The sequence below is a fragment of the Microchirus variegatus genome (assembly GCF_963457635.1).
Source record: "Microchirus variegatus genome assembly, chromosome: 15".
Lineage (NCBI taxonomy): Eukaryota > Metazoa > Chordata > Actinopteri > Pleuronectiformes > Soleidae > Microchirus > Microchirus variegatus.
In genome coordinates this window covers 21,423,797-21,448,683 of record NC_139816.1, presented here as the reverse complement: position 1 = coordinate 21,448,683, position 24,887 = coordinate 21,423,797, and the positions used below count along the sequence as shown (strand labels likewise).

General features: G+C 45.5%; 1 protein-coding gene across 1 annotated transcript; it reads left to right on the top strand.

Moving 5' to 3' along the window:
- Window positions 1-8,278: 8,278 nt before the first annotated feature.
- Window positions 8,279-10,576, top strand: LOC310937519 (dynein regulatory complex protein 11-like; the record flags this gene model as incomplete). The annotated part of the gene is made up of 1 exon (XM_083901802.1): window positions 8,279-10,576. One exon carries the CDS (start codon window positions 8,279-8,281, stop codon window positions 10,574-10,576), a length of 2,298 nt encoding a protein of 765 aa, XP_083757928.1.
- Between the last annotated feature and the right edge of the window lie 14,311 nt (window positions 10,577-24,887).

Here is a 24,887-nt window from a genome sequence, read left to right as displayed (position 1 = left end):
TCAACCAGAGCTGTCTCCATGTCATCATAGCAGGTCTCATGTCTGTTGTAGACCTTCCCTTTGTCTTCTCTTTCTGTCACACATCAGCCCTGACACTGTGTTTGAGATTAGAGACTAAACAGGGAAACATGCTTGAAAATCAGAAGAACAATTAGGCAATCGGGCCGAGAATGACTGATGAGGAGAGATTATATACTGCAGGTACGGTTATTTAAACATAGGTGAAAGTAATGTGGACGGGACATATAATGCACATGGTGGGTGTGGGATCATGACAGGAAGTAAACAGTTCTTTTAGATATCAAAATAAAACAGGACATGGTACAGCCAACAATAACAATTTTATTATGATAGTTTTATAGAAACTCAATCTGTTCATCACATACTTTGCTCAAGAAAACTGTCATCACACAAATTTAACAGTTCAAGCAGTTACAAACACAATGGTTTTCATTCATTGTAATGCAAGATAACCTAACTTAAATATTTAAGTATGTAACATAACTAGTGCCAATGCTGATGCATTTTAATCTTTTTAGCTTTTTGAGTTCCACTCAAATGAATGGGGTAAATCTTGAAATTCTATAAAATGTGCTTGAATTGAAGAGACTTCATTCACTTTCTATTCTATTCACTTATACTACATACATCTAGATTTCAGCTTTTGATTCTGACAGTTTTTCAGCTTCCTGTTTTTTCAGCAGTGCACTTGATGCCCTTCAGCTATTGGAGCTTTAATTCAGCTTGTGTCATTGTAGCAACATTACTGCTACAGATGAGGTTTTCCAGTGGATACCACAGCTGCCAGGTATAGTTGGTTATTTTTTTTTAATTTCAACTGAAACACAAATTGCAACTTAAATGTTCAGCTCCTCTTCCACACTGCACTCATTAGCTGTGTCTCAATAGTCAAGGCTGCATTCTCCCAGAATCCAGATCATCAAAATGCTGTTATCACACAAATCATTGGCTCCTTCACACTTGTGTTTTAGTTTTGGTTAGTTTGTGTCAGAGCAATAAGGGCAGAAGTAATCCACCATGACAACAGGCTGGGTGGAGCCTGGAGAATATATATATAAAAAATATTAAATATATTTTAGATATTTTTATCAGATATGTTTAAATATATCTATTAGGATATTTTGGTTGATTAAGTGTTAAACCAGCCAGTCACAGTTTGAGGGGCAGGAAGAACTGTGATTCAGGACTTCAAACTGTGGAGGGCAGCATTTAATCTCTCTGTGTACAACCTGCCACAGGACTTCTCCTTCAAGTGTGCAGGAGGATACAGCCTTAACTATTGAGACACCACTATAGTGTGCAGCTCGACTTCTGCTCCAGTCACTACTGCTAAGACAAAGAAAGGTTGAGTAGTCAACTCACCCGATGCTGCTCCTACAGAGCCGGCTCTGTACAGGCTCTCTCTTCTGCAGCTGACTGGATTTTCAGCAGTGTTTTCATTCAGTGTTCAGCTGTCACAGCATTAAACAATATGCTATGCTCTCACTGCTCCAAAACCAGAACACAAACACCAAACAAAATGTTTGCACAAACACGTACTCCATGTGGTAACAAAAAGCAGGTGTTGAGAGTATGTGTATGTTCTTCTATGTTTGTTTGTGTATGTGCATGTGTGTGTCTGTGTGCGTGCAAACACCTGTGTTTTAGGGTTAAGCACCTGAACACATGAATTGTATCTGTTTTTTTCATTAAAACATGTATTTCTCGAGGTACAGCCATGGCGACTCCCTCCTCACCCTCTGCCATCTTTCCTTCAAGCCACGTAACTCAATCTAATCTCTGTTGCAGGCATCAGCCCAAGGATTGGTCCGCCGGGATGTCACCGTCATACGGAAGTGCTTGTGTATGATGAGAGAACAAATCTGTTACACTAGTAACGCTATGTGTAGCAATGTTACTGCCCAACACTGTTTACAATTATTACAATTATAGAGAAACCCAAAAGGAATCGACAAAAGTGGAGAAAAAACTCCCTTTTAACACAAAGGCTCTGACCCAATCTCTGACAGAACCAGACTCAGTGTACGAACATGGAGAGAGGAGAGGAAGGAGGGATGGAAGATAGAAGCCAAAAGTAGAACAATCTCCTCAACGCCATTATACTTAAAGGTGAAGTAAGTAGTTTATAGTGCCATCTAGAGGAGAGGCTGAAATTTACAACAAAGAACTGCTCACTGCTCACCCCCTCCCTTCCCTGAGCGCTACAGTGTCATCAGCAGGTCAAATGTCGTCCTCGTCGTCTTTCTCCGTGTCAGCAGATGAGGTTCGTGAGGCGAGGGAGAGGGCGAGCTACCGCGGCCGTAGCAGACGAAGCGGAGAGAGTGGAGGCGGGACTTGTGCTATAAGTAAAGAGACGCTTGATTTGTTCTCTCGCGTTTGTCCTTACAGGCTCCGGTAGAAACATGGCGTCGTGGCAATGCAACCGCGGCCCGCGACTGTAATGATTAGTGGCGTGGACCCGAAAGCAGACGGAGACGGAGGTGGCTATTTCAAAACAATATAAATTTATTTACAAAAACGAGTAACATAAAACGACTTCCCAAAAGGGGGAAGCGATAGGGGATAGATGGAGAGATGGGAGGAAAATTGTCCTTGCAGCTACTGCGGGGGTGACTCGGCAGGTCGGCGGAAATCCAGAGCGGAAACAACTCACGAACGTGGCACAGGAGATCCCAGGAGAATAGGGAGACCGGAACAGCCAAGGAGTTGAAGACCAGCAGGAGACGTGACGACCTGGAGCGGAGATGAACGGGTAAGTATCTTTGCTAGGTAAGTACAGCGAGAGAGCTAGCAGCATGTCTTTACCCATGTAAGTTGGAAAACGATCTGACACCGGTGAGGAGAAATGGCTCCGCCTTTAAGCCCCGCTGATTACACATCTGGTGCAGGTGAGGAGGAGCCGCGAAGGTGCAAGTGATCACTGGTGTCTGGGAACTGGGTCAGCCACGCCCCCTGCAGAGTCAGAGGAGAGGGAAAGAGCAGCAGCCACAAAAAACAACACTAATAATAAAATTGAGGAGAAGGTGCAGGTGGAATCGTGACAGTACCTCCCCCTCAAAGAGCGCCTCCTGGCGCTAGGCCAGGCTTATCCGGGTGGGTCCGATGGAAGTCCCTCAGCAAGTCTTTGTCCAGGATGAAATGGCGTGGAACCCAAGATCTCTCCTCCGGACCGTACCCCTTCCAGTCGACGAGGTACTGGTGACCCCGGCCCCTGCGTCGGCTGTCCAGGATACGCCTGGCTGTGTAGGCCTCCCCCCCGTCGATAAACCTGGGTGGAGGAGGAGGGTTGGAGGGTGGGACCAGGTCCGACTCCTCCACTGGTTTAAGGAGTGAAACGTGGAAGGTCGGGTGGACTCGCAGAGCTCTAGGAAGCTTCAGGCGGGCGGCGGACTTGTTGACCATCCGCTCGATGACGAACGGCCCAATGAACCGAGGCGCCAACTTCCGGGACTCGACCTGTAGGGGAAGGTCTTTAGAGGACAGCCATACCTTTTGTCCCGGGCGATAGTCTGGAGCCGGGATGCGGTGGCGATTGGCCTGCCTCTGGCTCTGGATGGAAGATCGTTGAAGGGATGACCGGACCTGTCTCCACACCGCGTGGCACCGGCGAAGGTAGGTCTGGACAGAAGGAACGGCGACCTCCTCCTCCTGGAAGTCGAAGAGGGGTGGTTGGTAGCCCAGGGTCGCCATGAATGGAGAGATGCCGGTAGATGCGGAGACCAGGGAATTGTGCGCGTATTCCACCCATGGAAGCATGGAACTCCAGGAGGCGGGGTGGCGGGCGGCGACACAACGGAGGGCACTCTCCATGCTCTGGTTGGCCCGTTCTGTTTGGCCGTTAGACTGGGGGTGATAGCCCGACGTGAGGCTGGTGGACGCCCCCAACGCCGAGCAGAACGCCTTCCAGACCTGGGAGGTGAACTGAGGCCCTCTGTCCGAGACGATGTCCTGCGGGAACCCGTGGAGTCTGAAGACGTGTTCGACTAGGAGATCCCCCGTCTCGATGGCAGTTGGGAGCTTGGTGAGCGGTATATAGTGGACGGACTTCGAAAACCGGTCCACCACCGTCAGAACCGTGGTGTTTAGGCGAGACGGTGGTAGACCGGTAACGAAGTCCACCGCAATGTGGGACCAGGGACGACGTGGGATGGAGAGCGGCTGCAGGAGACCAGCTGGAGGGCGGTTCGAGGTCTTCCCTCGGGCACAGACGGGACAGGCTCGGACGAACTCGGCAGTGTCCTGAGGCATGGAGGACCACCAAAATCGCTGGCGGAGGAACCGGAGAGTGCGATTGAGGCCGGGATGACATGTGAGCTTAGAGCCATGTGCCCACTGTAACACCTCCGATCGAGCCGCGCCCGGGACGAAGAGCCGATTGGGAGGGCCGTCCCCTGGGTCTGGTTCCTCTCCTTGGGCCAGACGAACCCTCTCCTCCACCGGCCAGGAAGCGGCTCCCACGATGCAAGCTGGGGGAATGATCGGCTCGGGAGACAGAGAAGGTGGATCAGGTGAGAATAGTCGAGATAGTGCGTCCGGTTTAACGTTCCTTGACCCAGGTCGGAAGGTAAGGGTAAAAACAAATCTCCCCAGGAACAGGGCCCAACGTGCCTGCCTGGAGTTGAGACGTTTAGCGTCTCGTAAATAAGATTAGTTTTTATGGTCTGTCCAAACGATAAAAGGAAAAGACGCACCTTCCAACCAGTGCCGCCACTCTTGGAGTGCCAGCACGACCGCCAACAGCTCCCTGTTCCCCACGTCATAGTTCGCCTCGGCCGGAGAAAGGCGTCGGCTGAAGAAAGCGCATGGGTGCAGCTTTTGGTCGGCAGGCGAGCGTTGTGAGAGAACGGCTCCAACTCCAGTGTCGGAGGCGTCGACCTCGACAACAAACTGTAGGGAAGAGTCAGGGTGGGAGAGGATAGGTGCAGATGTGAACAGTACCTTGAGTCTCTGGAAGGAGTTCTCGGCGTCATCGGACCAGCAGAATGGTTGCAGCGGAGAGGTGAGTCGAGTGAGGGGTCCAGCCACCTTGCTGTAGTCCCGGATGAATCGCCGGTAGAAGTTCGCGAAACCCAGGAATCGCTGCAGCTGCTTCCGGTTGGAGGGGGTCGGCCAGTCCCTCACCGCGCTGATCTTGGCCGGATCTGGAGACAGCTTACCCTGGTCGATAATGAAGCCAAGGAAAGGAACTGATAGAGCGTGGAAGACGCACTTCTCTGCCTTGGCATACAGTTTGTTCTCCAGCAGTCTTTGCAGCACCATGCGGACATGCTGGACGTGTTCCTGCTCGGACTCCGAGAAGATGAGGATGTCATCCAAATACACGAACAGGAATTTGTCCAGCATGTCACGCAGAATGTCGTTGACTAGGTGCTGAAAGACTGCTGGAGCGTTTGTTAATCCAAAAGGCATGACAAGGTATTCAAAATGACCCATTGGCGTGTTGAAGGCGGTCTTCCATTCATCGCCCTCTCTGATGCGAACCAGATGGTACGCGTTGCGAAGGTCGAGTTTGGAGAATACTTTAGCCTTGCACAGAGGGCTGAAGGCAGCGTCCATAAGCGGCAGCGCGTATTTGTTGTGGACCGTGATCTCATTGAGACCACGATAGTCGATACACGGGCGCAGGGTACCATCTTTCTTCTGAACAAAGAAGAAACCGGCTCCGACAGGGGATGAAGAGGGACGAATGAGACCAGCGGCCAGAGACTGGTTGACGTATTCCTCCATGCATGAGCGTTCGGTCTGGGAGAGGTTATACAGCCGTCGGGAAGGTAATGTGGACCCCGGAAGCAGGTCAATGCCGCAGTCGTATGGTCGATGGGGAGGAAGTGAGAGAGCCAAGTCCTTGGAGAACACCTCCCCGAGGTCGTGGTACGCCGCCGGAATCGTGGAAAGATCTGGTGGCTTGGGAACCGGAACCGGAGAGGTCGAAGGAGCGGGCAGTGCTGAGCGGAGGCAGCGGGAGTGACATGGAACGCTCCAGCTGGAGAGTTGCCCAGACGACCAGTCGAACCGGGGATTGTGGAGCGCCAACCAGGGCAGGCCCAGCACGATCGGGGAGGAAGACGACGGAATCAGGAACAATTGAAGCAGCTCGTGGTGGTTGCCGGACAGGACCAGGGCGATGGGTCTGGTGCGATGAGTGACTGTGGCCAGGATCTTGCCGTCGAGGTCGTGGATCTCCTTCGGAGTCTCGAGCGGGATCGTGGGGATCCCGGCCTGGAGGGCAGTGTCTAAGTCCAGGAAACAGTCGTCCGCGCCTGAATCGACCAGACAGGGAAGCGTGATCGACTTCTGGTCCCACCGGAGTTGACCTGGGAGGATCACACGTTTCTTTGTGGCACGGGAAACGGCACCGCCTGCCAACACTCCTGCGTGTGTTGGAGGGCTTAGTCTTTTTGGGCGTACTGGACAGTTTTCCCGTTGATGGCCCAGTTCGCCGCAGTAGAGACAGGTCCCGCTTCTCACCCTCACCATCCGCTCCGCGGAGGTGAGTCGAGTACGCCCCAGCTGCATCGGTTCAGGTGAACCAGGAAAGGTAGGAAAAGGAGGCAGAGAAATGGGAGCCGGATTGAGAGGACGTGAGTGGCTAGTGATACGCCGGCTACTTGCCGTTCTTTCTCGATCTCTCTCCTGGATTCGATTATCAAGCATGATACATAAGGCAATGAGAGAATCTAAATCATGGGCGTCGTTCCGTGTCGCTAGTTCATCGCGTATTTCTCTCTTCAGATTCCTAACGAACATAGCGCGCAGCGCCGCGTCGTTCCACGTACTCTCCGCAGCGTGAATGCGGAACTGAATGGAAAAATCAGCCACCGACGAATTACCCTGTTCGGTGCTGATTAATTTGGAGGAAATGTCGGACTCCTGAGGAGAGTAATCAAAAACTTTGCACAACTGGCTGGTGAATGACGAGTAGCTAACTGAAGCGGAGGCTGCGTTGGATAGCGTGGCAGTTGCCCACTGAGCGGCTCGCCCCGACAATAAGTTCACCACGAAGGCAATTCTGGCGTTGTCATCGGGGTAGGTGCGTGGTTGTAAGCTAAAAACTAGCGAACATTGAAAAAGGAAGCTTGTGCATTTACCAATCTCCCCGGAGAATCGTTCGGGGATGGGGACAAAAGGTTCCCGCGGCGAACTAATGGAAGTGGCTAAGCTAGCGCTACTAGCCGCAACTACCCGCTCCGCGCTAGCGGAAACGGAAGTGGCGGAGGCTACGGGAGGGTTAGCTGACCTAGCAGCATTAGCCATGAGTTCGCGGAGTGAAAGAGAGACCTTCGAAAGCATCTGACTATGGCGCCCGATGAGTACGCCCTGGGCGGAAATAGCCTGCTTACACGCGTCAAAGTCCGCCGGGTCCATGTTGGTCAGATCGTGATGTAATGATTAGTGGCGTGGACCCGAAAGCAGACGGAGACGGAGGTGGCTATTTCAAAACAATATAAATTTATTTACAAAAACGAGTAACATAAAACGACTTCCCAAAAGGGGGAAGCGATAGGGGATAGATGGAGAGATGGGAGGAAAATTGTCCTTGCAGCTACTGCGGGGGTGACTCGGCAGGTCGGCGGAAATCCAGAGCGGAAACAACTCACGAACGTGGCACAGGAGATCCCAGGAGAATAGGGAGACCGGAACAGCCAAGGAGTTGAAGACCAGCAGGAGACGTGACGACCTGGAGCAGAGATGAACGGGTAAGTATCTTTGCTAGGTAAGTACAGCGAGAGAGCTAGCAGCATGTCTTTACCCATGTAAGTTGGAAAACGATCTGACACCGGTGAGGAGAAATGGCTCCGCCTTTAAGCCCCGCTGATTACACATCTGGTGCAGGTGAGGAGGAGCCGCGCAGGTGCAAGTGATCACCGGTGTCTGGGAACTGGGTCAGCCACGCCCCCTGCAGAGTCAGAGGAGAGGGAAAGAGCAGCAGCCACAAAAAACAACACTAATAATAAAATTGAGGAGAAGGTGCAGGTGGAATCGTGACAGCGACCATGTTATTTTACATGACTTTTTGAAACACTACGAAAATGAAACAAAAAATATTATACAGCGACTAGACAATGCAGGAGCACATAATATGTATAAAAAGTGGATTTTGGGTCATATAAACCCATAAATACTACACAGAGTCCCTTTAAGTGATGATGTCATCAACATTGCAGGTAAGATCAAAGTACTATGTGGGAACAGAGGAAGAACATTAGTGAGGTTTAACACTCAATAAGTTGTGTGAATTATTAGCTATGACACAGACATGTCACAGAAGACATACAGTAAGATATGGGCAAATGCCCAAAATGAACTGAGTCTCCTGTTAGCCGAGGAGCTCCCTGAAAACCCCCCCGGTCCAGTATCAGACCGGGAGGCCTTCTTCGAACATGTTGCCACTCTTTACGTGCGCTACATCCAAATCTTCAGACAGTTGGAGATGGTCTATGACCAGTTGGTTCACCCTCAGAAAAGAGAAGTTGTTCGTGCAGTTCTGGATGGTGTAATGGGGAGAGTGTTGGAGCTGAAGAGGGAAATGGTGGACACGCAATTTTCCGAATTCCACAACATGGATGAGATTCTACACAATTTAAAGCTCAGACCTGGAGACCTGGAGATTCCTGTCCCTCACTATTTTATCACTGAGCACAGCCAGGAACGAACTGATATCCTTAAAGATATTGCAATGTCCAAGGCCATTACGATCATTCAAGCAGCAGAGAGGGCCCGTCAAGGACGCCTGAAGGCGAAGTTGAAAGTGAGCAGAGCTGTTATGAGTGATGAGGAAACATATCCAGAAAAAGACGTTTCTGCAGCAGTCTGCATTCAGAAGGTGTGGAGGGGCTACATACAGTGGAGGATTTTCAAGACTGCCAAGGAATCAACTGCAACTGTTCAGGATGCAAAAATGCATTTGCATGAAATAATTGCCCAAGCCAATGTAGCTTGCACACGGATTAAACAGCAGGAGCATGCAGAAGATTACCAAAAGGCCATAGCAGCCATCACAAAAGAACTACAAAATAAAGGTCCTGACATGAGCAACTCAATGAAAGACCAAATCCGCCAGTGGTTCTTAAACTGCCGCTACGCTACCGGCTCATTTCCAGATTATCCTGATGAAGAGGATGGAGGAGGAGCTCTCCTTTTAGCAGAGAAGGACCCTGTGCAGTTAATGAATGAAATAGCTGCAGTTAAGGAGGCAAAAAAAAATGACAAATCAAAAGGGAAAGGAGACAAAAAGGGGGACGGGAAGGAAAAGAAGGCAAAGGGGAAGTCAGAGGACGAGTTGGAGATGCAACCCTCAGCTTTTCTGTCGGACTTGCAAATGGGAAACAAAATCTTTGAAGATATTTGGCAGACCTGTGATGAATCCAAAAACTTCTGCCAGAAACATGTGGTGCAGCTGATCAGGGAAGAAAAGAGTAAAGTTATAGATGCAGAGATTCAAGTACACGTTGATGAGGAAATGAGAGAAGAGCTGGCTCAACTGAAATTAAATGTGGATAACATCAAGGATAAGACCAAAGGAAAAGGCAAAAAAAAAGGGGAGACGGGAAAGAAGGGGAAAACAGTGAATGATCCAACAGCTGATAGGACTCTTGAGTCTCTGTGTGAAGAGCTGGTGGAACAGGACTTGTTGAAAATGACGTATAACGTTAGCCTTCAGGATTTATTTGGCAATTATAGCTACCTCGGCACAATTCTGAAGAAATATGACATTGAACCCACACCATCATTGTCAGATGTACGACATGTTTTAACTCTATATGCAGTTTTACCATTGGGCTCTCAGGTGGTTCATGAAAAAGCTCCTCTGATAAATTCCATTTTACTAGTAGGGCCAGCTGGAATAGGAAAAAAGATGTTGGTCCAAGCAATATGTTGCAGGACAGGAGCCACCATGTTTGATCTGTCACCCATGAACACAGCAGGAAAGTACCCAGGAGATGATGGCCTCAACATGATGCTTCACATCGTCTTTAAGGTTGCAAGACTGCTGCAGCCTTCAGTAATATGGATCGGAGATACAGAGAAAATGTTCTACAAGAAGGTTCCCAAGGAAGAAGAAGAGCTCCTCCCTAAACGGTTGGCAACAGCTCTGCCCAAGCAGCTTAAGTTGCTGAAAGGGGAAGATCGTGTTCTAATAATAGGAACAACTGTAGACCCTATATGTGCTAATAATAAGACATTGTGTAAAATGTACGGCAAAATCATTCTCATCCCAAGACCTGACTATGGTTCAAGATTTATTTTGTGGAAGCAACTGATCAAAAAGGAGGGAGGTGAGATAACTAAGGCCTTGGATATCAGCTCTCTCGCTAAATTTTCTGATGGCTACACTCCAGGTGACATGATTCAGGTGATCAAGAATGTTGTCACCAAGCAGCGCATCCGGTGGCAAGGATTCAGACCACTGATTACTGCTGAGTTTGTTAGGCACTTGAAAAAGATTGATCCAGTATATAAGAAAAAGGAAGAGGCCCTGAAAAAGTGGTACGCAAAGACACCTCTGGGGAAAAAGAATGTTGCTTTACAAAAGAAACTACTTCAAAATGACTAAAGCTCATTCAACCTCACATATCTCAATTTAAGCTGCAAGCAACATTGAATGTACCCTTGCACCCCTGTTCATGTCAGAGCACAGCAACCAAGCATCAAGAATGTTCTAGAGTTCTGGACGAAGCTTCCATCGCTCATCTTCAGACTGTCATCTACAACCACTCTGCTGACAACAGAAAGGATCATGGATGTTGTGAAGGAGGACATGAGGACAGAAGAGGACACAAAGGAGAGGACAAGATGGAGGCAGATGACCCGCTGTGGTGACCAACCCCTAAAGAAAGAGGCCAAAAGAAAAAGTTACATACCACTAAATCTCTAATGAAACGTGAAGTTTTGGGTCAGGTTGGACATGTCTTATACCCCTCAGTCCATAACTGGAGCACGCAACAATGTGTCAAATTATAAGACCACTGGTCACTATCTGGTTTGGGCACTGCAGGGTGTGGAGGAAAGTCAGTGGGTTGTGGTCTGTATATACCACCAATGGGGTCATTCCAGACTCAACATAGATGGCAAAATATTGCAGGGCCCAGATCAATTAAGGGGTCAATGAAGCGCTCTGACCCACTGCATCTGAGAATACCATTAGTTACTGTAGACCACCAAATCATCTAAATAAACAGCCATCACATGATTCATCAGACGTTGGAATGTGGCTGGTACATTCCTTAGCCCGAATGGCATCACTTTATAGGAAAACAGCCCAGATGGAGTGACTAAAGCTGATATTTTCCTTTGCTCAACATCTAAATATTTAAACACCGAGACATTTGGGCTAAATCCCGTAATCTCCTGCACAATTTCCCTCACAGCCAAGAGCAATCACGGCAGTCCCTCCAAGTCCCAAATTGCTAGAGTAAGTGCAAATACAAAAACATCAGGTAAACAGACAACACCTTCACCAGGCTAGTCTAAGACAGCCTGATGGTCAGTGACCACTGGAGCTATAAGTTGTTGCCTAAAATCATATCTATACCATCAACTGGTAATGCTGGGCGAACACCAATACACACCTCAACCAACTCAGATTCTAAGTTTATCTTATGCACTGCCAACATCCATCCAACAGCCAACATCCATCCCCATTCCACGCATGGGAATTTACCACCAGTATCACTCTCAAAGAATGGCCAAACTGACCCCAGATTATAGGAATCACAGGCAGCAGTGTCCCTCAATATACGAACATCTAACTGGGAAAACAAAGCCATGTCTGACAAAATGCAGAAAAGAATCAATGCTGCTAACTCCATCAGATTTCAGACAGCTGCCATGCAACTCCCTACAATCAGATACATGAGTAGCAAGAGCAATGGGTTTCACCCGCCCATCATGTGGCGTCCTAGCTTTAAGCATTGGGCAGTCTGAATTCCAGTGTCCCAACTCGTAAAAATTTCCTGAAAAGGACATTTTTCCCAAAGAACTGAACTTTCTGCTTGACCAACAAAACAACTAAGACTCAGTATTCAACCTTATCCAGTACCAAGGCACCTCCCTCAAAGCTCACTCCAGGAGAGAGGAAGAACTCAGATCTCTACAGAGAGACCAGGAAATAACATCTTACCAGCCGACAAGGGGAGATACACAGTGGTGCTCAACACTGCAGACTACCATGCCGAGGTGACTAGTCTTCTCAGTGACACAGCCACCCATGAGACGCTGAAGCTGGATCCCACCAGCAGACACGAGACAAAAGTTGGGAAATGCCTACAACAGTTGGAAGGACTTGAAGCTATGGACCGCCAGCTCTACTACTGGCTGTGCCCTGGGGATTCCATTCCTTACATCTACGAACCTCCCAAAGTGCACAAAGATGGAGCACCACTTGCTATGACAATGACAGTGGTATGACACACTCAGCAGCATCAGCTCAGTAACATTGCAAAACATCGAGCTACAATTTTAACACCTCTGGTTGACAACGCATCAAGAATTCCCAGGACTTTGCAACCAAAGCCAAGGGGGTTAAACTGGACCTGGATCCCTCTTCACATGCATTCCCACCACAGAAGCCAGGTCACCTGTATCTCCCATAGTGGCCAACCTCTACATGGAACAGGTAGACGGCAGAGCTTTGGCCTTGTACACTGGGACTGCAACTAGCCACTGGTTCTGATATGTGGACGGCACCTGTGTCAAGATCAGAACACAGAAGCTGGAATACTTGACAACAACTTGGACAAGAACATCAAATTCACTTGTGTGGATGTCAAAGACAACACCCGGGCCTTCTTGGATTATTTGTGCACTTTGTAGAAGACCTAAACATAAACCTCAACATCAAAATATACAGGAAACCCACCCACACAGACCAATACTTGCTGTTAGTTTCCCACCACCCACTGGAGCACAAACCTGGCTTCATCAGAACCTTGCACCACCGGGCAAGGAGGGAAAGACATTGTTGGTCCATATATTGCTGGAGTCTCTAGGAAATTCAGGAGGATCTTCAACTAACACCACATCCCGCTACATTTCAATCCCTGCAACACTTTAAGACAGAAACTGGTTCGTCCAATGGACACAAAGAGAGCAATGTGGTTTATGCAGTGCAATGTAGTGAGGAGTGTCCTGACCTCTACATTGGTGGACCCAAACAGCCTCTGCATATACACGTCACAGTACAGAAGACCCAGCTCATCGGACAGGACTCAGCTGTCTACCTAGATCTGAAGGACAGGGGACCCTGGACAGATGGTTTGAAAGAGGAGTGAAGGAAGCCATCTATGTTAACCTGGAGAAGCCATCACTCAACAGAAGAGGTGGACTAAAACACCATCTTTCAGCCATCTACAATGCTGACTGAGCTCTCTTCCAAAAAGGATGAACAAGCAAACACAACAGTGAAGTCCAAAACCACACAATAGCAGACTCTGTCTCTCAGGTGACCTAACGACCTGCTCACACCTTGTCTCAGGTGAAACCAACAACCTGAAAATGGGAGGGGTGAACGATCTGCGTTATTCAACTTAAGGCCACATTGTACTTCTCCGACTGCATAATGCGCTATCAGACTGCGTCACCACGGAGACCCCTTGAGCCTTCATACTTCTGCGTCGTGGTGACGGATACGCACTGCAATTTCCCGCCCGATCAGTAGGGGTCGATGCGCAAGGTTGTTGTGCTTCTGGCTACAGTGAGCAATGGCGTCCGAGAGAGAAAGACTGTTGTTGTTGAAACAGTGGCCGTTTCTCACTTTTCTGTGTGACGGAACGCAGTTTTAAGATAATTTGAGACGAGAAATTGGCCATTTAGAGTCTAAACATGTACTGTGTGTGTTAAGATATGACGTATTTATAGTTTGGCAGCGACGTTGTCAGCGGTGATCAGCTCCGCCTCTGTGGACGCTCTGTGCGCACTGTGAGCCGGCACAGAGCAGCTTAGCTCAGCCTGTCCTGAGGACCAATCGCAACTCTTGCTGTCTCCGTTGTCCCTTGACGGAGTGACAGACACTTGAATAATATTAAAAAATATATTTTGTGCAGTCGGAGACGACGCAGAGGCTCTACGACAGGCTCTGCATAACCTACGCAGGAGTATAAATTGGGCTTTAATGACTCTCTAGACAGGTATCAGCCTCACAGGTAAAATGCCTGTTTTTGCCGCACCAGATTTTCAGAACTGAAGAAGTAAGAAGAGGGCTTTCTATACTACAGTCGCTCAGTTTTCTACAGCTGCAGAGCTACTATGGTAGCTTATTTTATTCAGCCTGCATTGTATCTGTTCATTTTGTTGTTAAATCTGTCCACCAACTGTACCATTGTGTTACATGTTGTGGATTTTGCACTGCTAACGCAAAATAAAATTAAGCTGCAATCAGTGTTGACTGGGCTGTCGCACTGCACTTATTCAGAAATCTGAATATTTTTTGTTCACTACTTTGAAATTTTGTTATTTAATCTTTTTTTAAATACCTAACTGTATCCATTGGAAATGAATGCACACATACACCTCCCCTCTCTGCCTTTGTTCCGGGTTACCATGGTAATATGGGAGGAATTTTGACAGCCTTTGATCGGTGGCAGATCGTGCAGCATTCCATTTGTAGTCAGAACCCGGAATTTATGAGGAATGTCCCCCCCCCCAAACTCAGACTTTCAACTCAGAAACTTGGGACAAACTCATGAAACCTGAGTTAGGATTCCAAGATGCCTGCCACCACACAAACACTTCTACGTTTACCATTAATATAACCTAAGTCTTGTAAATCAGTCGCACACATACAGTAGTACTGTTTCATTTATAACCATTGACAGGTTGATACACTGTTCACCACGTCAAGTGATGTTGACTGGTATTGCTAATGATGGCTAGCACAAGATATACAGTTAGGCCCATAAATATTTGGACATCGGCACAGTTCTCTTTATTTTGGCTCTATGCACCACTACAATGGATTTGAAATTAAACGAACAAGATGTGCTTTAACTGCACACGTTCAGCTTTAATTTGAGGGCATTTACATTCAAATCAAGTGAACGGTGTAGGAATTACAACACTTTCTATATGTGCCTCCCACTTTTTAGGGGACCAAAAGTAATTGGACAAACTAAACAATCATAAATCAAACTTTCATTGTTTAATACTTGGTTACAAATCCTTTGCAGTCAATTCAAGCCTGAAGTCTGAAGGCATAGACATCACCAGACACTGGGTTTCATCCCTGGTGATGCTCTGTCAGGCCTCTACTGACACGGTCTTCACTTCCTGCTTGTTCTTGGGGCATTTTCCCTTCAGTTTGGTCTTCAGCAAGTGAAATGCATTATCAATCAGATTCAGGTCAGGTGTTTGACTGATAACATTCCATATTTGCCTTAAAAAACTCTTTGGTTGCTTTTGCAGTTTGCTTTGGGTCATTGTCCATCTGCACTGTGAAGCTCCGGCCAATGAGCTCTGAAGCATTTGGCTGAATATGAGCAGATAATATTGCTCGAAACACTTCAGAATTCATCCTGCTGCTTTTGTCAGCAGTTACATCATCAATAAACACAAGGGAACCAGTTCCATTAGCAGCCATACATGTCCACACCATGACACTAGCACCATCATGCTTCACTGATGAGGTGGTATGTTGTGGATCATGAGCAGTTCCTTTCCTTCTCCACACTCTTCTCTTCCCATCACTGTGGTACAAGTTGATCTTGGTCTCATCTGTCCAGAGGATGTTCTTCCAGAATTATAACAGCTTTTTTAGGTGTTGTTTGGCAAATTCTAATCTCGTCTTCCTGTTTTTGAGGCTCACCAATGGTTTCCATTTTGTGGTGAACCCTCTGTATTCACTCTGGTGAAGTCTTCTTTTGAATGTTGACTTTGAAACACACACATCTACCTCCTGGAGAGTGTTTTTGATCTGGCCAACTGTTGTGAAGGGGTTTTTCTTCACCAGGGAAAGAATTCTTCTGTCGTCCACCACAGTGGTTTTCTGTGGTCTTCCAGGTCTTTTGGTGTTGCTGAGCTCACTGGTGCGTTCTTTCGTTTTAAGAATGTTCCAAACAGTTGATTTGGCCACACCTAATGTTTTTGCTATTTCTCTGATGGGTTTGTTTTGATTTTTCAGCCTAATGATGGCTTGCTTCACTGACAGTGACAGCTCCTTGGATCTCATATAGAAAGTTAACAGCAACAGATTCCAAATGCAAATGTCACTCCTGGAATCAACTCCAGAACTTTTACCTGTGTCATTGAAGATGAAATAATGAGGGAATAGCCCACAATTGTCCATGAAATAGCTTTTCAGTCAATTGTCCAATTACTTATGGTCCCCTAAAAAGTGGGAGGCACATATAGAAAGTGTTGTAATTCCTACACTGTTCACTTGATTTGGATGTAAATGCCCTCAAATTAAAGCTGAACGTGTGCAGTTAAAGCACATCTTGTTCGTTTCATTTCAAATCCATTGTAGTGGTGTATAGAGCCAAAATAAAGAGAACTGTGTCGATGTCCAAATATTTATGGATCCCAACTCCTCAACTGGATCATGGTGAATTTGGGGGCGATATCACTCCCTGTTCTTATGTAAATGGTACACAGCATTTGTGCAGTTTTACTTTAAGTGTATGCATTTTTAGAGAAAATTAATATTAATGGCACAGCCATTGCGTGTGAATCAAACCTCCAGCCTTTGAGTTGAAATGACTCACTCCATCACTGACCTACCATTTTTTGTATTGAAAAAAAAAAAAATAAGAGGAATCCTTCGCCACTCACTTGAAGTTGGCAGATTGCATGACACAATAAAATAAAAATAATCAATCAAAATAAAGTATCCTTGTGAATGATAATGCCAGAAACTGACCATATGCATTTGAATTTGACTTTTATTTATTAATGAGAGAAAGAGTTTAAGCAGCAAGATCTGAAGAATAACCAGGGCAAGGCACTGTTTATCATTTTACAGTATTGATCATGTTTCAGTCCTTTTGTTTAGAGACCAGTTATTGAGTAACAGCCTTTAATACGTTTCTTTTTCACACACTGACTTCAGTTGAAATGACACTGGATCCGTACAGGTAGGCTGTCAACACCTGTAGAACATTCAGTGCAGCATACACACTGTCAAAGCTGCAATCTTTCTGTTTTTGCTGCAGAAATAAGAACTAACACGTCACAATGGACTAAAACACTGCATCTTTTACAAATGACAAATGTTACTTCAATTAAAAGATCAAAATCAAACAAAAAGAAATATGTATCATTCAAATACATTATTTTAAACCTGCAAAATAGTCCAAAAAGAAAATCTTTCAAACACATCTAAACACTTGTGTGAACAAGTGAACTGGTTACATGGCTGAATACCAATGTTAATGGCACATGTAATTGCAGAATGTTTTGGTTCCTCTTCATACAAACACACCATAAACATCTGGGCCTTCATTCTTTTTGTCACAGGCTTTTGGGTGTTACATTGGCTTACAACCATTACAACCACTATTCATTTATCTAACAACAAAATACTCTACTCTTCTAGACTTTTATGATACAAAAATATCATCATCAGTGTCCTTTTTGCACCTTGTATAATTTTATCATCTCCCAAAAGAAATCCCAATTACAAAATACACATATGTTACTGAATACAGTATAACAAAACAAACATTGGAAATTACTATCCTTCGAGGACAGTATGTGGTGTGAGGCTTCGCTGCTTCTCCGTTGCTCCAGCCATTCATGAAAATCATCACCTGGGATATTTTTGACCCATGTGGAGCTATTAAAAAAGGTGATTAACACCATTGGCATTGTTTGTGGTGTTTAACCCTGTATAACCTGTGTGTGAATTTAGACATCAAGGACAAGAAACAAAAGAAAAACAAACAAAAAAGAATGTTTTCATTGTCACTGAGATGCATCTTTTGCTTCGGTCTCTCTTGAAATCAATGTTCCAATGAATGAACTATAATATTGAGCACTGTTACAATTTTTAAAAGTAAGGATCACACAGAAAATATTAGCGTGTTCTGATGCCAATTAGACCTTCACCGAAGATGACTCTGGATTTACTTGAGAGAGAGCAGTTCAGCTACAAATTCTACTTTAAACTTAAATGGCATATGTTAACTCAGCGAAGCCATCTTGACACGTGACAGTTACAGTGTAATTCCCTATGCAGAGCTGGTGGTGTCAATAAAATCGGTCTAGTTGAATCATATCTGTAGACAGAAAGTAGATTGTGTTTTTTGCAGGTAAAATTTAAACCTCTGTTCTTCAGGCTAAAATATCAAATGCTTTACAGATGTCAGATTTGTATAACGTACATTGTAACAGAAATGCAACTTTCGGTTATAATTTTAGGGACTTAAATTGTAGCTAGTACAAAGTTCATTACAAAATACAGCATTGTTTCAAAAAATTGTACATTGCAAATACACAAGGTGTAAAAGCTTTGGTTTCTATTTTTTTGTCCCGCTCTAAAAAATGCTTTAATTTTTTCTTCTAAGCAAATTTAAATATAATAAGGAATTCCGTTTTTTTGAGCCTCAACAGTAAAAATTAACACTGAAAGCAGAACTGACTGGAAGTTGTTCAGAAACGTAGAAACAGAAAAAAACAAACTGACAAATACTTATCTTAAATATTACACTGTGACTGGAGTGTAACTATTGTAATACTGTTAACAGCTGGCAGGTTGTGAATACAGTGAAAGTAAGAATATAATACTGCTTTATGAATGCTCCAACCAGACATATCATATGTGTTGGCTAATGTAGATAACAGTGAATTTGTTATGCATATAAAACTAAGGGCAGCAGCATCATCATGGGGGAATATTACTGTGTGAAAAAGTCAGATGTACAGCAGAAACATCAAACTGAAATTTGGATCTGTCTCTAAAGTCTTCAATCTAAAATTGTGATAGAAAAATGGTGTAACCATATTACGAAAATGCTACATAGCCCCCTTTGTGAGGAATTAACTATAAAGTACAGTATGTCCCTTTTCAAACAGTGACTTGCCTAAATGAAACGTTAGAAATAATAACAAAAGGAATTTTCCAGATCCATGTTTGGTACATTGTGCTATGCCTGTGTCGCCGCGTCATGTCATGGATCTGATTTATTTGCACACAGAGAAAACAGCTTGGGTGAGGCAGGACTGCAGTCCAGGCAGAAAGGCCCAGCAGCTGTGTGGGCTTTTGCATCGGCCAGTGCAAACATCACATGCATTCAAACTCATCGATGCGCTGTTTGGTGTTTCCTGACCGGATCTGTCTGAGGGTCTTGTACTTGTCTCGTCCAGCTCGCATGTTCTCTGCGTGGATGATGTCATTCACTGTCTTCTTGTTCTCATCCCGAGCGTTTGCCAGCTCTGAGCTTAAAGCCTACAAATACAGACACCACGCTGTTAATGCATTTCAAACCTTTTCCAACACGTGAGTATCATTGCAACATGGTCCATTCACCTTTTCCAAGGTTGAATTCAAGCAATTTTAATGTGATTCTAATGGTTTTCTAGCACCTTGCAGTGGTGGTAAATTATATACGTATATATTGTATGTATGTAAATATAAATGTGTATGTTGTGCTTAGTTGCTCAGCTCACACTGGATGCATCGTGAGTGCATTGGGGCTTTGCTGCATCACGCTCTCGTGTATGCGTTTACACCGGCTGCAAGTCTGCTGTTTCACTCGCACTTCGTCTCCCTACACCCCCAATATATTTATGACTTCATTTTCAGATTTGGGTTGTGGTCCGTATATACCACCAATGGGGTCATTCCAGACTCAACATAGATGGCAAAATATTGCAGGGCCCAGATCAATTAAGGGGTCAATGAAGCGCTCTGACCCACTGCATCTGAGAATACCATTAGTTACTGTAGACCACCAAATCATCTAAATAAACAGCCATCACATGATTCATCAGACGTTGGAATGTGGCTGGTACATTCCTTAGCCCAAATGGCATCACTTTATAGGAAAACAGCCCAGATGGAGTGACTAAAGCTGATATTTTCCTTTGCTCAAAATCTAAATATTTAAACACCGAGACATTTGGGCTAAATCCCGTAATCTCCTGCACAATTTCCCTCACAGCCAAGAGCAATCACGGCAGTCCCTCCAAGTCCCAAATTGCTAGAGTAAGTGCAAATACAAAAACATCAGGTAAACAGACAACACCTTCACCAGGCTGGTCTAAGACAGCCTGATGGTCAGTGACCACTGGAGCTATAAGTTGTTGCCTAAAATCATATCTATACCATCAACTGGTAATGCTGGGTGAACACCAATACACACCTCAACCAACTCAGATTCTAAGTTTATCTTATGCACTGCCAACATCCATCCAACAGCCAACATCCATCCCCATTCCACGCATGGGAATTTACCACCAGTATCACTCTCAAAGAATGGCCAAACTGACCCCAGATTATAGGAATCACAGGCAGCAGTGTCCCTCAATATACGAACATCACAACTGGGAAAACAAAGCCATGTCTGACAAAAAGAAGAAAAGAAAAGAATCAATGCTGCTAACTACATCAGATTTCAGACAGCTGCCATGCAACTCCCTACAATCAGATACATGAGTAGCAAGAGCAATGGGTTTCACCCGCCCATCATGTGGCGTCCTAGCTTTAAGCATTGGGCAGTCTGAATTCCAGTGTCCCAACTCGTAAAAATTTCCTGAAAAGGACATTTTTCCCAAAGAACTGAACTTTCTGCTTGACCAACATACAACTAAGACTCAGTATTCAACCTTATCCAGTACCAAGGCACCTCCCTCAAAGCTCACTCCAGGAGAGAGGAAGAACTCAGATCTCTACAGAGAGACCAGGAAATAACATCTTACCAGCCGACAAGGGGAGATACACAGTGGTGCTCAACACTGCAGACTACCATGCCGAGGTGACTAGTCTTCTCAGTGACACAGCCACCCATGAGACGCTGAAGCTGGATCCCACCAGCAGACACGAGACAAAAGTTGGGAAATGCCTACAACAGTTGGAAGGACTTGAAGCTATGGACCGCCAGCTCTACTACTGGCTGTGCCCTGGGGATTCCATTCCTTACATCTACGAACCTCCCAAAGTGCACAAAGATGGAGCACCACTTGCTATGACAATGACAGTGGTATGACACACTCAGCAGCATAAGCTCAGTAACATTGCAAAACATCGAGCTACAACTTTAACACGTCTGGTTGACAACACATCAAGAATTCCCAGGACTTTGCAACCAAAGCCAAGGGGGTTAAACTGGACCTGGATCCCTCTTCACATGCATTCCCACCACAGAAGCCAGGTCACCTGTATCTCCCTTAGTGGCCAACCTCTACATGGAACAGGTAGACGGCAGAGCTTTGGCCTTGTACACTGGGACTGCAACTAGCCACTGGTTCTGATATGTGTGGATGTCAAAGACAACACCCGGGCCTTCTTGGATTGTTTGTGCACTTTGGAGAAGACCTAAACATAAACCTCAACATCAAAATATACAGGAAACCCACCCACACAGTCCAATACTTGCTGTTAGTTTCCCACCACCCACTGGAGCACAAACCTGGCTTCATCAGAACCTTGCACCACCGGGCAAGGAGGGAAAGACATTGTTGGTCCATATATTGCTGGAGTCTCTAGGAAATTCAGGAGGATCTTCAACTAACACCACATCCCGCTACATTTCAATCCCTGCAACACTTTAAGACAGAAACTGGTTCGTCCAATGGACACAAAGAGAGCAATGTGGTTTATGCAGTGCAATGTAGTGAGGAGTGTCCTGACCTCTACATTGGTGGACCCAAACAGTCTCTGCATATACACGTCACATTACAGAAGACCCAGCTCATCGGACAGGACTCGGCTGTCTACCTAGATCTGAAGGACAGGGGACCCTGGACAGATGGTTTGAAAGAGGAGTGAAGGAAGCCATCTATGTTGACCTGGAGAAACCGTCACTCAACAGAAGAGGTGGACTAAAACACCAACTATCAGCCATCTACAATGCTGACTGAGCTCTCTTCCAAAAAGGATGAACAAGCAAACACAACAGTGAAGTCCAAAACCACACAATAGCAGACTCTGTCTCTCAGGTGACCTAACGACCCGCTCACACCTTGTCTCAGGTGAAACCAACAACCTGAAAATGGGAGGGGTGATCGATCTGCGTTATTCAACTTAAGGCCACATTGTACTTCTCCGACTGCGTAATGCGTTATCTGACTACGTCACCACGGAGACCCCTTGAGCCTTCATACTTCTGCGTCGTGGTGACGGATACGCACTGCAATTTCCCGCCCGATCAGTAGGGGTCGATGCGCAAGGTTGTTGTGCTTCTGGCTACAGTGAGCAATGGCGTCCGAGAGAGAAAGAAAAAGACTGTTGTTGTTGAAACAGTGGCCGTTTCTCACTTTTCTGTGTCACGGAACGCAGTTTTAAGATAATTTGAGACGAGAAATTGGCCATTTAGAGTCTAAACATGTACTGTGTGTGTTAAGATATGACGTATTTATAGTTTGGCAGCGACGTTGTCAGCGGTGATCAGCTCCGCCTCTGTGGACGCTCTGTGCGCACTGTGAGCCGGCACAGAGCAGCTTAGCTCAGCCTGTCCTGAGGACCAATCGCAACTCTTGCTGTCTCCGTTGTCCCTTGACGGAGTGACAGACACTTGAATAATATTAAAAAATATATTTTGTGCAGTCGGAGACGACGCAGAGGCTCTACGACAGGCTCTGCATAACCTACGCAGGAGTATAAATTGGGCTTTAATGACTCTCTAGACAGGTATCAGCCTCACAGGTAAAATGCCTGTTTTTGCCGCACCAGATTTTCAGAACTGAAGAAGTAAGAAGAGGGCTTTCTATACTACAGTCGCTCAGTTTTCTACAGCTGCAGAGCTACTATGGTAGCTTATTTTATTCAGCCTGCATTGTATCTGTTCATTTTGTTGTTAAATCTGTCCACCAACTGTACCATTGTGTTACATGTTGTGGATTTTGCACTGCTAACGCAAAATAAAATTAAGCTGCAATCAGTGTTGACTGGGCTGTCGCACTGCACTTATTCAGAAATCTGAATATTTTTTGTTCACTACTTTGAAATTTTGTTATTTAATCTTTTTTTAAATACCTAACTGTATCCATTGGAAATGAATGCACACATACACCTCCCCTCTCTGCCTTTGTTCCGGGTTACCATGGTAATATGGGAGGAATTTTGACAGCCTTTGATCGGTGGCAGATCGTGCAGCATTCCATTTGTAGTCAGAACCCGGAATTTATGAGGAATGTCCAACCCCCCCCAAACTCAGACTTTCAACTCGGAAACTTGGGACAAACTCATAAACCCTGAGTTAGGATTCCAAGATGCCTGCCACCACACAAACACTTCTACGTTTACCATTAATTAATATAACCTAAGTCTTGTAAATCAGTCGCACACATACAGTAGTACTGTTTCATTTATAACCATTGACAGGTTGATACACTGTTCACCACGTCAAGTGATGTTGACTGGTATTGCTAATGATGGCTAGCACAAGATATACAGTTAGGCACATAAATATTTGGACATCGGCACAGTTCTCTTTATTTTGGCTCTATACACCACTACAATGGATTTGAAATGAAACCAACAAGATGTGCTTTAACTGCACACGTTCAGCTTTAATTTGAGGGCATTTACATTCAAATCAAGTGAACGGTGTAGGAATTACAACACTTTCTATATGTGCCTCCCACTTTTTAAGGGACCAAAAGTAATTGGACAAACTAAACAATCATAAATCAAACTTTCATTGTTTAATACTTGGTTACAAATCCTTTGCAGTCAATTCAAGCCTGAAGTCTGAAGGCATAGACATCACCAGACACTGGGTTTCATCCCTGGTGATGCTCTGTCAGGCCTCTACTGACACGGTCTTCACTTCCTGCTTGTTCTTGGGGCATTTTCCCTTCAGTTTGGTCTTCAGCAAGTGAAATGCATTATCAATCAGATTCAGGTCAGGTGTTTGACTGATAACATTCCATATTTGCCTTAAAAAACTCTTTGGTTGCTTTTGCAGTTTGCTTTGGGTCATTGTCCATCTGCACTGTGAAGCTCCGGCCAATGAGCTCTGAAGCATTTGGCTGAATATGAGCAGATAATATTGCTCGAAACACTTCAGAATTCATCCTGCTGCTTTTGTCAGCAGTTACATCATCAATAAACACAAGGGAACCAGTTCCATTAGCAGCTATACATGTCCACACCATGACACTAGCACCATCATGCTTCACTGATGAGGTGGTATGTTGTGGATCATGAGCAGTTCCTTTCCTTCTCCACACTCTTCTCTTCCCATCACTGTGGTACAAGTTGATCTTGGTCTCATCTGTCCAGAGGATGTTCTTCCAGAATTATAACAGCTTTTTTAGGTGTTGTTTGGCAAATTCTAATCTCGTCTTCCTGTTTTTGAGGCTCACCAATGGTTTCCATTTTGTGGTGAACCCTCTGTATTCACTCTGGTGAAGTCTTCTTTTGAATGTTGACTTTGAAACACAAACACCTACCTCCTGGAGAGTGTTTTTGATCTGGCCAACTGTTGTGAAGGGGTTTTTCTTCACCAGGGAAAGAATTCTTCTGTCGTCCACCACAGTGGTTTTCTGTGGTCTTCCAGGTCCTTTGGTGTTGCTGAGCTCACTGGTGCGTTCTTTCTTTTTAAGAATGTTCCAAACAGTTGATTTGGCCACACCTAATGTTTTTGCTATTTCTCTGATGGGTTTGTTTTGATTTTTCAGCCTAATGATGGCTTCTTCACTGACAGTGACAGCTCCTTGGATCTCATATAGAAAGTTAACAGCAACAGATTCCAAATGCAAATGTCACTCCT